This window comes from Chrysemys picta, chromosome 1 (genome assembly GCF_011386835.1).
Source record: "Chrysemys picta bellii isolate R12L10 chromosome 1, ASM1138683v2, whole genome shotgun sequence".
NCBI lineage: Eukaryota > Metazoa > Chordata > Testudines > Emydidae > Chrysemys > Chrysemys picta.
In genome coordinates this window covers 157711004-157723713 of record NC_088791.1, presented here as the reverse complement: position 1 = coordinate 157723713, position 12710 = coordinate 157711004, and the positions used below count along the sequence as shown (strand labels likewise).

Sequence of the window (12710 nt, the reverse complement as noted above, 5' to 3'; positions counted from 1 at the left end):
TAGGCTTTTATTTTCCATCACAGCCAAAATGAGGTGACTACTAGGAAAAAGCAAAAATGACAGCAAGCATGCACCATGGAGAGGTAATTTAGAATGGCAGATGAAATATGAGGTGTTGTCGTTTTTATATTGCAACTTGATGCTTTTCTGAGAATTTTATTGTGACTGTGTCTTCCTCAGTTAATACAACTGTCTTCAGCTCGAGTCCTACATCAGAGACTGATTCTCTGGGCAAACAACGGTTCACAGGTATGACTGTAATGGCTACATTCCTTGGTTATTAAGTCAGTTTTCATATATTTCCCCATCTATCTATCTATCTATCTATCTATCTATCTATCTATCTATCTATCTATCTATCTATCTATCTATCTATCTGTAGAAGTGTTGGACTCATCAGTAGAGTGCCTCCTCATGACCAGGAATGGTGTAGCAGTTCTCTCCCAGTCTGGCATTCCTTGACAATAGCCACTCTGGTCCTCTGGTGGTCCATCTCTTCCTGTGATTTGGCTCTTCAGCCAGGTGATGATTTAAGTCCACCCCTTCTACAGTGTAACGGGGCGGGATTCACCCCTGCAGCGCTTCCTGCTGGTTGTCCAGGGAATTAGCGTCTCCAGCCTCTGGAGCGCCCTCTGCAGGCTGGTGTCCCGCTTGCTGCTGGGCCCGAGTCCCTCCTGGACCCCGGTGCCCCTTTCAGGCTGGTGTGGTGCCCCCTGGCAGTATCCCCACAGATCTGGGTCGCCCCTCCCTGGGGAACCCCCACCCTCTATCCCCACCTTGCCTCAGTCTATGGCTACTGCCAGTCTCAATCTAGCCCCCGTTCACTGGGGCAGACTGCAGTGTAAATACCACTCATCACTGGCAAGGGGGGGTTGGACCTGGTGCCTCTGCCTACCCTTGGGCTGCCCTCTGCAACCCCAGTACCTTTCTTCGGCCTTTAACAAGGCCTGTAGCCTTGGGGGTTTCTAGGCCGGTGCTCTGGCCTTCCCCCAGCCCTGCTCCAGTCTTGGTACCCTGATTAGCTTCTAGCAGCCAGGCCCATCCCTCTCCACATCTAGAGAGAGAGTCTCTTTGTGCTCCTGGCCCACTGCCCTCTTATAAGGGCCAGCTGGGCCCTGATTGGGATGTGGCCACATCTGTGGCTAGTTCCCCAATCAGCTGAGGCTTGCTGCTTTTCCTAGCAGCAGCCCTCTCGCAGTCTTAGCCCTCTCCCAGGGCTGACTTCAAGCCTTTCAGGACAGGAGCGGGTGACCATCCCGCTACATATGGTAACAGAACAGTCGAGCAATTTATCAGGTCCTTCAGACGCAACTCTGGGTCCCATGGTTGTCACTCCCTTTTCTCAGGACTTTCCATCATCCCTCTCCCCTTCTCTGGCTTAATGTCTGCTCAGCAGTGGCTGGTAAGGGAACCTGGGCTGTCCCACTACACCACATTCTAGCTCAGTGACCCTGTAACCAGCAGCAAGGAATCCTCCATCCAACTCTTTGCTGTTCTTTCCTTGGACTTCTTCCTTTCTCAGGCCTTCAGCCCTGCAACTCTCTGGGCTCACCCTTCTTTCAGGGCCAGAATCCCCCTAACCAAAATCCCAAAGTAAAAGTAGAAACTTAAACACCATGCTGCCATCCTCTGGCTCTTTCCACTCTCTGATCCCAGGCCAGGTCTACAATAGGAGTACCTGCCTATTTTCTTGCAACCCTTTTCTGCCACAGCTTCCTGTCTTTATACCAGGGGTCGGCAACCTACGGCACGTGTGCCAAACACTGCACGCGAGCCGATTTTGAGTGGCACGCTGCCTGCCCGGAGGAGGAGGAGGAGGAGGGGCGGAGGGGCCGGAAAGCGCCACGCTGGGGGAAGGAGTGGGGGAGGAGGGAAGCTTGGCTGGCGCAGGACCAAGCTCCTGCCTCTGCCGGGCAGAGCAGTGGGGGGGGGGAGTTCCAGCCCCCCGCCCTACTCAGCCCCCCGCTCACAGCTCTCCTGCAGGGGCAGGAGGCAGAAGCTTGGTCCTGCCAAGCTCCCCCCCTCCCCCGCTTCTTCCCCCAGCGTGGTGCGTTCCGGCCCCTCCTCCTCCCCCTCCCTCTCCCTGCCAGTGATGGCCCTTGCGAGGAGGAGGGGGAGTGGAGCGGAGCCGAGTGGCAGCGTGCTCCCTGCTCCATAGAGGAGGCAGAGAGAGGTAGGGATGGGCCTTGGGGAAGGGGGTGGAACAGGGCATATCATTCCCAGCCCCTGCCCTGAGCGGCTCATAGCAGAGGGCTGGGAGCACCCCCATGAGCCGAGCACCCCAGCCTTCTGCCCTGTACCCCTGAACCCCCCACACACACCCAGCCTTCTGCCCTGCACCCCCACACATCCCCAGCCCTCTGCCCTGAACCACCCCACACACCCAGCCTTCTGCCCTGCACCTCCACACACACCCCAGCTCTCTGCCCTGACCTCGAGTCCCCCCAATCCCCAGCCTTCTGCCCTGCACCTCCACACCCACACCCCCAGACTTATAGAGGGAGACCTTCTAAAAAACATTAACATGTATTACTGGCACGCGAAACCTTAAATTAAAGTGAATAAATGAAGACTCGGCACACCACTTCTGAAAGATTGCCTACCCCTGCTTTATACTAGCCCCCAACTCCTCCCACATCAGTAATTGGTAGAGCCCTGCGCTGATACAAATTTATGTCTGCGGATATAAATCGGTATCCACTGAATCGCAGGGCTCTCCCAGCATGGTTGTACCACCCATAGCCCTGCCCCAGCCCTGTCCCCATCCCTTCCACATAGCTGTCTGCATCTCCTGTCTGGGGGCGTGTGCACCGCTTGAAAACAAGAGCATGACCAGGGACAGCTGCCGGTGAGCCTGGTGGCTGGGAGCGGTACGGCCGTGCTAGAGCTGTCAGTGCAGGGCACTGGCTCCTGAGAGCAGCAACCCCACATTCTGTTCCGCTGCAATTTCCGGAAGAGCCCTGCGGTTCCGCAAATACTGATTTATGTCCGTATCCACGGGTATAAATTTGTATCCACACAGGGTTCTAGTAACTGGGACTGACCTACCCTCCAGATGGAGCAAAGTACCTTAATTGAGCTCTCTAGCTCCAGTTAACACTTATCCATACCAGTGTGTGGTACATAACCCATCACAATACCCTGTTTAGTTCCTGCTTCCAAACTTTAAATGCTTTTTTTTTTCCAGTTAAATTTTGGTGGCAGATGAAAGGACTTCAGTGTAGTCTACCTAATCATTTTTGACTGGAGGACAGGAAACAAATCTGCCAGAAACCACTTGCCAGCAATTGTGCTAATGCATGCTGTTCATATTCTATTGAAATCATAATGGAATATCCTAATATGCCTTGCAAGCCCACCCATACAGGCTTTTACTATTTATTACCACTGTGCCTCAATGCAAGCTTTACTCTATGGTTTACTCACCCTACCAAGTATTACAGGGCAAACCCATTCTTACAGATAATCCCCACTGCTGCTGGTGTGCCCGATCATAAAAACTCTGCTGGGAAGAAAATACGTCAGTCACTGTAATAATTGTCTTTTAAACCAATTGTGCATTTTCTTTCAAATAGAGAGGCACTATCGAGTGTTGAAAACAAACCTGAAGCATGGGAGTGCAGAGTTACAGTAATAGCTCCCATCTCCTCAGAGGAAGAATTTACTCTCCCAGACTAATCCTGCCTCTTTCCAATCTATGCATAGAAACTGTTGCATGTGCAATTAAAGCCATATTAATACTCGTATCTCGCTAACCTAATAAAGGTTTCCATTTTAAGGCTAATACACTCTTTATCACCTTCACTAATCTTTTATAATGTCACTACAGAATGCAAAACTCTTGTCTTTTAAGGATGGTTTCAGGGCTTGATCTTGCACCATTGAAATCAATAGAAATTTCCACTTGACTTCAGAAATGGCAGGATCAGGCAGATACTGAGTGCAAGGCCCTGCATTAAACTTGTTACCCTTTTTGTGGAAACGAGACCATGATTGTTATGTATTATAGTAGCAGCTGGAAGCTGCAAACAGGATCATAGGACATAAAAATATAGGGCTGGAAGGGACCTTGAGAGGTCATCAAATCCAATCCAGTACACTGAGGCAGGACCAAGTAAACCTACTATCCTTGACAAATGTTTGTCCCACCTGTTCTTAAAAACCTCCAAAATTGGAAATTCCACAAATTCCCTTGGTAACTTATATCACTGCTTAACTAACCTCATAGTAAGAAAGTTTTTCCTAATGTCTAACCTAAATCTCCCTTGTTACAGATTAAGCCAGTTGCTGCTACTTCTGCCTTCAGTGGATATGAAGAACAATTGATCACTGTCTTCTTTGTAACATCCTTTGCCATATTTGAAAACTCTTATCAGCTCTCCCCTCGGTCTTCTTTTCTCAACACTAAACATGCCCAGTTCTAACTTTCCTCATAGGTCAGGTTTTCTTAAACTTTTATCATTTCTCTTCTGGGCTTCAATTTGTCCATACTTAAAAAGTGGTGCCCAGAACGGGACACAGTAATCCAGCTGAAGCATCACCAGATCCAACTAGAACAAGACCATTACCTCCCATATCTTACATATGACACTTCCGTTAATACACCCCAAAATGGTATTAGCCTTTTTCAGAGCTGCATCACATTGTTGACTCATATTCAATTTGTGATCCACTATAACCCACAGATCCTTTTTGGCAGTATTACTGCCTAGCTAGTTAGTCCCCATTTTGTAGTTGTTCATTTGATCTTTCTTTCCTAAGTGCAGTACTTTGCAGTTGTCTGTATTGAATTTCATCTTGGTGAGTTCAGGGCAATTCTCCAATTTGTCGAGGTTGTTTTGAATTCTAATCCTTTCCTCCAAAGTCCCTGCAACCCCTCCCAGCTTGGTGTCATTCACAAATTTTATAAGCATACTTTCCACTCCCTTATCCAAGTTATTGATGAAAATATTGAATAGTACAGAACCCAGGATAGGCCCCGTAGGACTCCACTAGAGACAACCTCCCAGTTTGATGATAAACCATTATTAGCTACTCTTTGAATATGGTTTTTCAACCAGGTTTTTCATCTAGACCACATATCCCTAGTTTTCTTATAAGAATGTCATGTGGGATTGTGTCAAAAGCCTGTCTAAAATCAAGATGTATCATGTCTACAGCTTCCCTTTTTCCCCCACCATCCACGAGAGCAGTAACCTTGTCAGAGAAGGAAGTTAGGTGGGTGTGGCAAGATTTATTCTTGACAAATCCTTGTTGCAGCAGGGCTTCATTCTTCTAGACACTAAAAATAGATAATCAAAGTCCGTCCTTGTCCCAGTTTGTGATAGAAACTAATTCACTTGCTCAGAATATTTAGCTGTGCCTTCACCCTGTTGACTCCTATGTAACACTGTCCCTGCAATTTTGAGTGCCCACTGCCATCATCACTCGTGCGAATGAGAGATGAGTGAAATGAGCACAGGCTCCAGGTGTACAAAAATCACACCAACATGTTGGTGTTGGGTTATTTATTATTCTGTCTCTCACTTGTAGGCATTAGAGAAGATAAGTTACAAAAAAATGGGGAAATAATAGTTAAAACATACTCAGAATACAATGCGCACACAAAGTGTAGATGTGACCATCACAGAATGGCATCTGTGTGAGATTTTGGACATGATTTGTCAGGCAGGATTTCCTACTTCATGCACTTAAATAAGTTTTGCCTTGTAGCTGCATTCTGCTGTCCTACCTAGCACTAACTGGGTGATGCTTTTCTCCTAGGCCCTCACGTCAAGTACATACCAAAAAATGACAGCGAGCCATGTTCTATTACGAGAACTCTCAAATACTTCCAAGAAAAGACGATCAGCAACACGGAAAATGTTACTAGCCCTCCACGAAATCCTCCTTCCAACCTCACTGTGGTGACAGTCGAGGGTTGTCCAAGCTTTGTCGTACTGAACTGGACAAAACCGGAAAATGACACCGTTACCTGTAAGTTTAATTTCAGTTATCATCTACTACTTCAATATATAACACTGTATGCTCATTTTTACTTTGGTTAAATGTTTGTTGTTGTTTTGTGTCCACAGATGAAAGTATCATTTAGATAAAGGGAGCCTGACTCTTCACTGCCTAGCATCTTGTGTAACTATTGACAATTGCAGAAGGTGGGTGTAAAATGCTATCAAATCAGAACTGTGGAGTTCTTCTTCGAGTGACTGCTCATGTGTATTCCATTATAGGTGTGCGTGCTCGCCATGTGCACCGGTAACAGAAGTTTTTCCCTTAGCAGTATCTGTAGTGGGGGAGCACCGCTGCGACCCCTGGAGTGGCGCCGACATATCGCGCCATAAAGGGGGCTGCATGCTCCCCCCACCCTCAGTTCCTTCTTGCCACCAGTGAAGGTAGTCAGAACTTGCTCCAACTTAGCGTAGCTGCAGTGTTTCTAGCTTAGTGGTATCCAGTTTCACTGATCTCTTCCCTTACTGAACTTTTTTTCGCGAGTGCCTGGCTCGGGGCATGCCCCGTGGCCCAGGCTTCAAGTCATGCGACTCCTGTCGCAACTCTATGCCCAGAAGCGATCCACACAATCAGTGTCTTCGCTGTCTGGGCGAGTCTCACATTAGTGAGAAGTGCAAGATCTGCCGCTCCTTCATGCCACGGACGAAGAAGGAGCGTGAGATCCGACTCCGAGCTCTTTTAATGGAGTCGGCATTGGTCCCAGCACCGGTGCGTCGAGCTGACACCGCGCTGGGCTCCGCGTCGTCGGCACGTGGAGAAGCGCCTCCAGTGCACTGTTCCGAATCGTCACCTGGTACCGCTTCCTCGGTGCGCAGAGAGGCACCGTTGACATCCCGGCACCGCTCCCCAGCTAAGAAGCCAGGGAAGTCTCAGCGTCGCCGAGAGAACAGGGGTGAGGTCAGACCCGAGTTGGGCAGCCCGTGATCCCCACAGGGACAGAGACCTCCGACTCGCGCTGAGCAGAGCAGTCCAGTCCCGTCCGCGCGAGCCTCACCTGAGGTACGAATGCCTTCGACGCCAGAGGCAGCTCAGGCCGCACGTGATATACTGACGCTTCCAGCGCCGCCACAGTCTGGCCCCCGGTCCCGTGGGAAGCCGCCCTTGGGCGCCCATCAGCACTCCTCGGAGGTGTTGGAGGCCGAGGCACCTTCCCGGATCGAGGTGCTGATCAGAGCCCCTCGACGCGCGTTGACTCCGCGTCCGAACTCTTCCTGGAGCGGATCCCACTCCTCCGGTCTCAAGCAGGAGGTGGCAAGAGACAGCGCCGTTCCTCTTCCAGCGAGTCCGAGAGGAACAGGTCGCGACGCCATCGGCACTGACGCTCCTACTCAAGCGCCTGCCGTCACAGAGGCCATGCTCGCGGCGCGTCCCGAGAGTCCCCGGCACCAAGGCGCCGCAAGGACACCAGGGACAGCTCCTTTGACATATATATCTCGACCTCTTCTAGGTCGAAGTCCTGGGGCAGGAGCCATCATGATCGAGACCGCTCCAGCCATTCTGACAGCACCGTGCGCTCCTCCCGGACCTCGGCAGCCGTCTCTCCCAGGGCCGCACCGCACCGCAGGACCAGTCTGCCCTGCCGGCGCCTGATGCACCTCTGCTCCAGGCCGTGCCATGGCAAGGACAATGGTGCCAGTGGGCACCGTGGCCTCAGGCACCTGTGCAACCAGGTCCTCGCTCCGTGACGGGTGCCTCTCAGTGTCGACCCGCGTCACCTTCCCGGCACCGTGATCAGGTTGTGGGTGCCGAACCCCCAGCACCGACTCCGGCACCAAACCCGGACGTGGAGCCCATGATGCCATTGGCTGCCGAAGGCACCGCGCCGTCCACCTCTTCGGCGCAGGGCGATTCGGTTGCCTCCCTCTTCCCAAGAGGACTTTAGAGCGCACCAAGAGCTGCTTCGGAGGGTGGCAACCAACCTCGATCTCCGGGCCAAGGAGATGGAGGAGCCCTCCGATACCCTTTTCAATGTCCTCGCCTCCTCGGTACCGAGGCGTGTGGCGCTCCCTTTCCATCAGGGAGTTGCCAACATCACTACTGGCCTTTGGCAGACCCCGGCCTCTCTTGGGCCTATTTCCAAGAAGGCCAAGAGGAAGTACTTCATCCCCGCGAGGGGTCTCGAGTACCTTTACACCCACCCAGCTCCAAACTCCCTAGTGGTCGAGTCGGTCCACCACCGCGAGCGCCCACGCCAAAGGACAAAGATGCTCATAGACTTGATACCTTTGGGGAAAAAGGTTTATTCGTCAGTGAGTTTCCTGCTCAGGGTGGCCAACCATCAGGCGCTTCTGAGCCATTACGAGTTTAACCTTTGGGGATCCCTCCCCAAATTTGAGCCCCTCATTCCTGACAAGGATGCGAAGGAGTTCCGGGCGCTGATTGAGGAAGGTGCGACCGCCGCCAAAGCGGCTCTCCAGGCAGCTTCGGACGTGGCAGACAGCCGCTCGTTCAATGGCTACCGCTGTTTCTATGCGACGGGCGTCGTGGCTCTCGCTTTCGGGGCTGTCGTCCGAATCCCAGTCCATAATGCAGGACCTGCTGTTTGATGGCAAGGCCTTTTTTGCGGACCAGACAGACACCCGTCTGCACAGGATGAAGGACACCTTCCTACAGATGCTAGGCCTGTACGTCCCGCCCGCCAAGGACAAGCCCAGGCCTCAACCCTCTGCTCCGCAAGTTAGGGGCAGATATGAACCCCCACGTAAGCGGCAGAGAGATCAAAGGCGTTGGTCCCAGCGCCAATCCCACTCGGCCCCAAGGCCTGGGCCCTCAAAGGCCAAGCGGCAGGGAAAACGGCATTTTTGACTCGTTGAGGGGGGTCACTGGGCCTGTTGCCAGTGTACTCCCCACCCAGTTAATAAAGTTGCCTTTTCTAAACCGTTTATCGGACTTCTGAGTGCAGTGGTCCCATATAATGTCGGACCAATGGGTCCTCAGCACCATCTCCCAAGAATACAGGTTTTGCAGTTTCTTTCAACCCCTCCCAACTGTCCCCCATCTGGGCAGCCGGATGGGGCCCTGGAGCATGCCCTCCTCCTCTGGCAAGAGGTAGAGCGCCTCCTCACTCTGGGAGCGGTGGAAAGGGTACCTCGGGAATACCAGGGCAGGGGTTTTTACTCCAGGTATTTCCTCATCCCCAAGGCGAAGGATGGGCTTCGGCCCATTCTCAACCTGCGGAATCTCAATCGGTTTCTGGTGCGTTGCAAATTCCGCATGGTGTCCCTGGCCTCTATTATGCCATCCCTAGACCAGGGGGATTGGTTTACATCGCTGGACCTCCAGGATGCGTACTTTCACATCCACATTTTCGAGGGTCACAGGCGCTTCCTCCGTTTCCTGGTGGGTCAGGACCACTTCCAATTTATGGTCCTCCCCTTTGGCCTTTCTACTGCCCCCAGGGTATTTACAAAGTGTATGGCAGTGGTGGCAGCCCACCTAAAGAGGAAAGGGCTGCAGATCTTCCCCTACCTCGACAATTGGCTGCTCAAGGACCGGTCTCGCACTCTGGTGCAGCAGCAGGTGAGCTTCCTGCTAGACACCTGCGCAGCAATAGGCCTACTGGTAAACGAGGAGAAATCCACATTAATTCCGGTTCAGCACATAAGCTTTATAGGGGCGCTGTTAGATTCCCGGGTGGCCACGGTCTCCTTCCCACGGGACAGGTTCGAGACGCTCAAAGCTCTCATCGCCTCCGTCGCGGCCTTTCCGGTAACCACGGCACGGGTGTGCCTTCAAATTCTAGGCCACATGGGAGCATGCACCTATGTGGTGCGACATGCCAGGCTCCGGATGAGGCCCCTCCAGCTTTGGCTGGCCTCTCGGTACTCCCAGGCCAGGGACAGCCTGGACAAGGTTGTCACAGTGCCGCCCAGAGTGGTGGCAGACCTCCAATAGTGGTCCCTCCCGAGCAACATGCTCCGGGGTATCCCCTTCCGAGAGCCCCCTCCCTCACTAGATCTAGTGTTGGATGCCTCGGACCTGAGCTGGGGAGCCTACGTGGGGGATTTCAGGACCCAGCGTATGTGGTCATCACAGGAACTAACCCTGCACATAAATGTCAGGGAGCTCAGGGCCATACGCCTGGCATGCGTGGCATTTCGCCAGCACATTCAAGGGAAGGTGGTCAGAGTCCTCACGGACAACACGACCGCCATGTATTACGTCAACAAACAGAGGGACATGCCTTCCTGGACCTTATGCCAGGAAGCCCAGCTCCTGTGGGAGTTTTGTATAACCCACAATATACTCCTGCGGGCTTTTTACCTGCCCGGCAAGAGCAACACGCTCACAGACCGCCTGAGCAGGGTATTCTCCCAGCAACACAAGTGGTCCCTGCACAAGCAGGTGGCCAGGTGGATCTTCCTACAGTGGGGTGCTCCCCAGGTAGACCTATTCACCACCGCCCAGAATTGGCAGTGTCCTTGATTCTGCTCCAGAGCAGGAGAGGGCGACGGAACCATATTGGATGCGTTCCTGCACCCATGGTCGGGGCTCTTGTTGTACGCCTTCCTGCCCTTCCCATTAATAGACAGGGTCCTACAAAAGGTGAAGTCAGACGGGGCGAGGATGATCCTCATAGCCCCGGATTGGGCCCGTCAGCATTGGTATGGGTCCCTGCTGTAACTCTTGGCGGCCCCCCCTCACAGGTTGCCACTACGCCCGGACCGCCTCTCCCAGGAAGAAGGTCGCCTCCTCCATCCCAACCTAGCCGCGCTCCATCTGACAGCGTGGCTGCTTCATGGTTAAATGAGGAGGAGGTGAGGTGTTCTGAGGATGTGAGAAGGGTCCTGCTGGAAAGTAGGAAACCCTCCATGTGGCGAACCTACCTGGCTAAGTGGTATAGGTTCTCTATGTGGGCGAGGGATAGAGGTTCCTCTCCCTCTTCCGCGCCTATCCAGCTTGTCCTTGATTACCTCCTGTCCCTTCGGACCCAAGGCCTGGCGCCCTCCTCCATCAGGGTGCACCTGGCAGCCATTTCGGCTTTCCATCCCCCGGTGCAGGGCCTGTCTGTGTTTTCACATCACATGACGACCCGGTTTCTGGAAAGGTTAGATCGGGCATTCCCGTACGCCAGACCCCTGGTCCCGCTCTGGGATCTAAACCTGGTACTCTCCCGCCTCACAGGGCCTCCCTTTGAGCCATTAGCCACATGTTCATGGTCCCACCTGTGGGGAAGGTGGTGTTCTTAGTGGCTATCACCTCAGCCCGCCGGGTCTCCGAGCTCAGGGCCCTGACCTCTGAACCGCCATATACAGTCTTTCATAAGGACAAGGTTCAGCTCCGTCCTCACCCTGCCTTCTTGCCGAAGGTAGTCTCGGCTTTCCATATGGATCAGGATATTTTCCTCCCGATCCTCTGTGCTAAGCCCCATTCCTCCAATGAGAAACGCCGCCTGCACATGTTAGATGTGCGCAGAGCGCTGGCTTTTTACTTAGACAGAACCAGGCCATTTAGGAGGTCCCCCCAGCTTTTCATTGCTTCGGCCAAGCGCATGAGGGGGCGACCGGTCTCCACCCAGCGGATCTCCCGCAGGATCACTTCGTGCATTCGCACCTGTTACGACCTGGCAGGGGTTCTCCTGCCTCCTATTATAAAGGCGCATTCGCCGAGAGCTCAGGCCTCGTCAGCGCCCTATGCGGCTCTTGTCCCTATTCAGGACATCTGTAGGGCTGCTACATGGTCCTCTGTCCACACTTTTTCATCGCACTATGCAATCGTCTCCCAGACAAGGGATGACGCCGGGTTTGATAGGGCGGTGCTCCACCCGGGTAACCCCTAAAATTTTTACAGTTGAAACTCCTACCCGCCTCCATCAGGGATAGCTTGGAGTCACCTATGGTGGAATACACATGAGCAATCACTCGAAGAAGAAAGGACAGTTACCTGTTCCGTAACTGGCGTTCTTCGAGATGGGTTGCTCAGGTGTATTCCATGTCCCACCCTTCTTCCCCTCTGTCGGAGTTGTCTGGCAAGAAGGAACTGAGGGTGGGGTGAGTACTCAGCCCCCTTTATGGCACGACTCCAGGGGTCGCAGCGGTGCTCCCCCACTACAGGTACTGCTAAGGGAAAAACTTCCGATACCGGTGCACGTGGCAAGCACGCACACCTGTAGTGGAATACACCTGAGCAACACATCTCGAAGAACGCCAGTTATGGAACAGGTAACTGTCCTTTCTGCAAACTCACTGTGTACTGATGTCAGTGACTACACAAGATGCAAGACAATGTAGAATCAGGCCTATACAAAATGTGTCTTCCCATTATTTATTTCTGCCTCCTCGATGCACTGTAGGTAAGTGGATTCTCTACAGTCTTGTAGGATCTAATAATGGTAATTCAGCTGTTTGACAATAAAAGGGAAAAGCAAGTTAATTATTATTTAACACTTATGTATAGCACAGTATTGTAGGTGTGCATAACATTTTACAGCAATAATACAGACATGTTTCTTCTCTTCAGGAGTTTACAGTCTAAGGACCTGATCCAGCAAAGCCTTACGACTAACCAATAAAGTCAATGGGCTTCTACTCGCAGTAATAAGCATCACACCCCAGAATAGATACTTACAGGATCATCAGGCCCTAAAATAGTTCTATCTTTTCCTTTGGAAATCTGTAACCCAAGTCAGGTTTTTAGATGTAAAAAATAGTGAGGATAACTTAGCATTCATGTTCATATTCCCATTAAAAAAAACAATGTCTTTC

The 12710-nt window shown here is 52.3% G+C and overlaps 1 protein-coding gene across 50 annotated transcripts in view; it reads left to right on the top strand.

Moving 5' to 3' along the window:
• ABI3BP (ABI family member 3 binding protein) overlaps positions 1-12710 on the top strand; it is a 403542-nt gene that overhangs the window by 351256 nt on the left and 39576 nt on the right. For all 50 annotated transcript variants that reach the window (XM_065587762.1, XM_065587956.1, XM_065587764.1 and 47 more), the window contains 2 exons: positions 181-249; positions 5764-5976. In XM_065587762.1, the coding sequence (XP_065443834.1) occupies positions 181-249; positions 5764-5976 (282 nt within the window). The remainder of the gene's footprint in view (positions 1-180; positions 250-5763; positions 5977-12710) is intronic.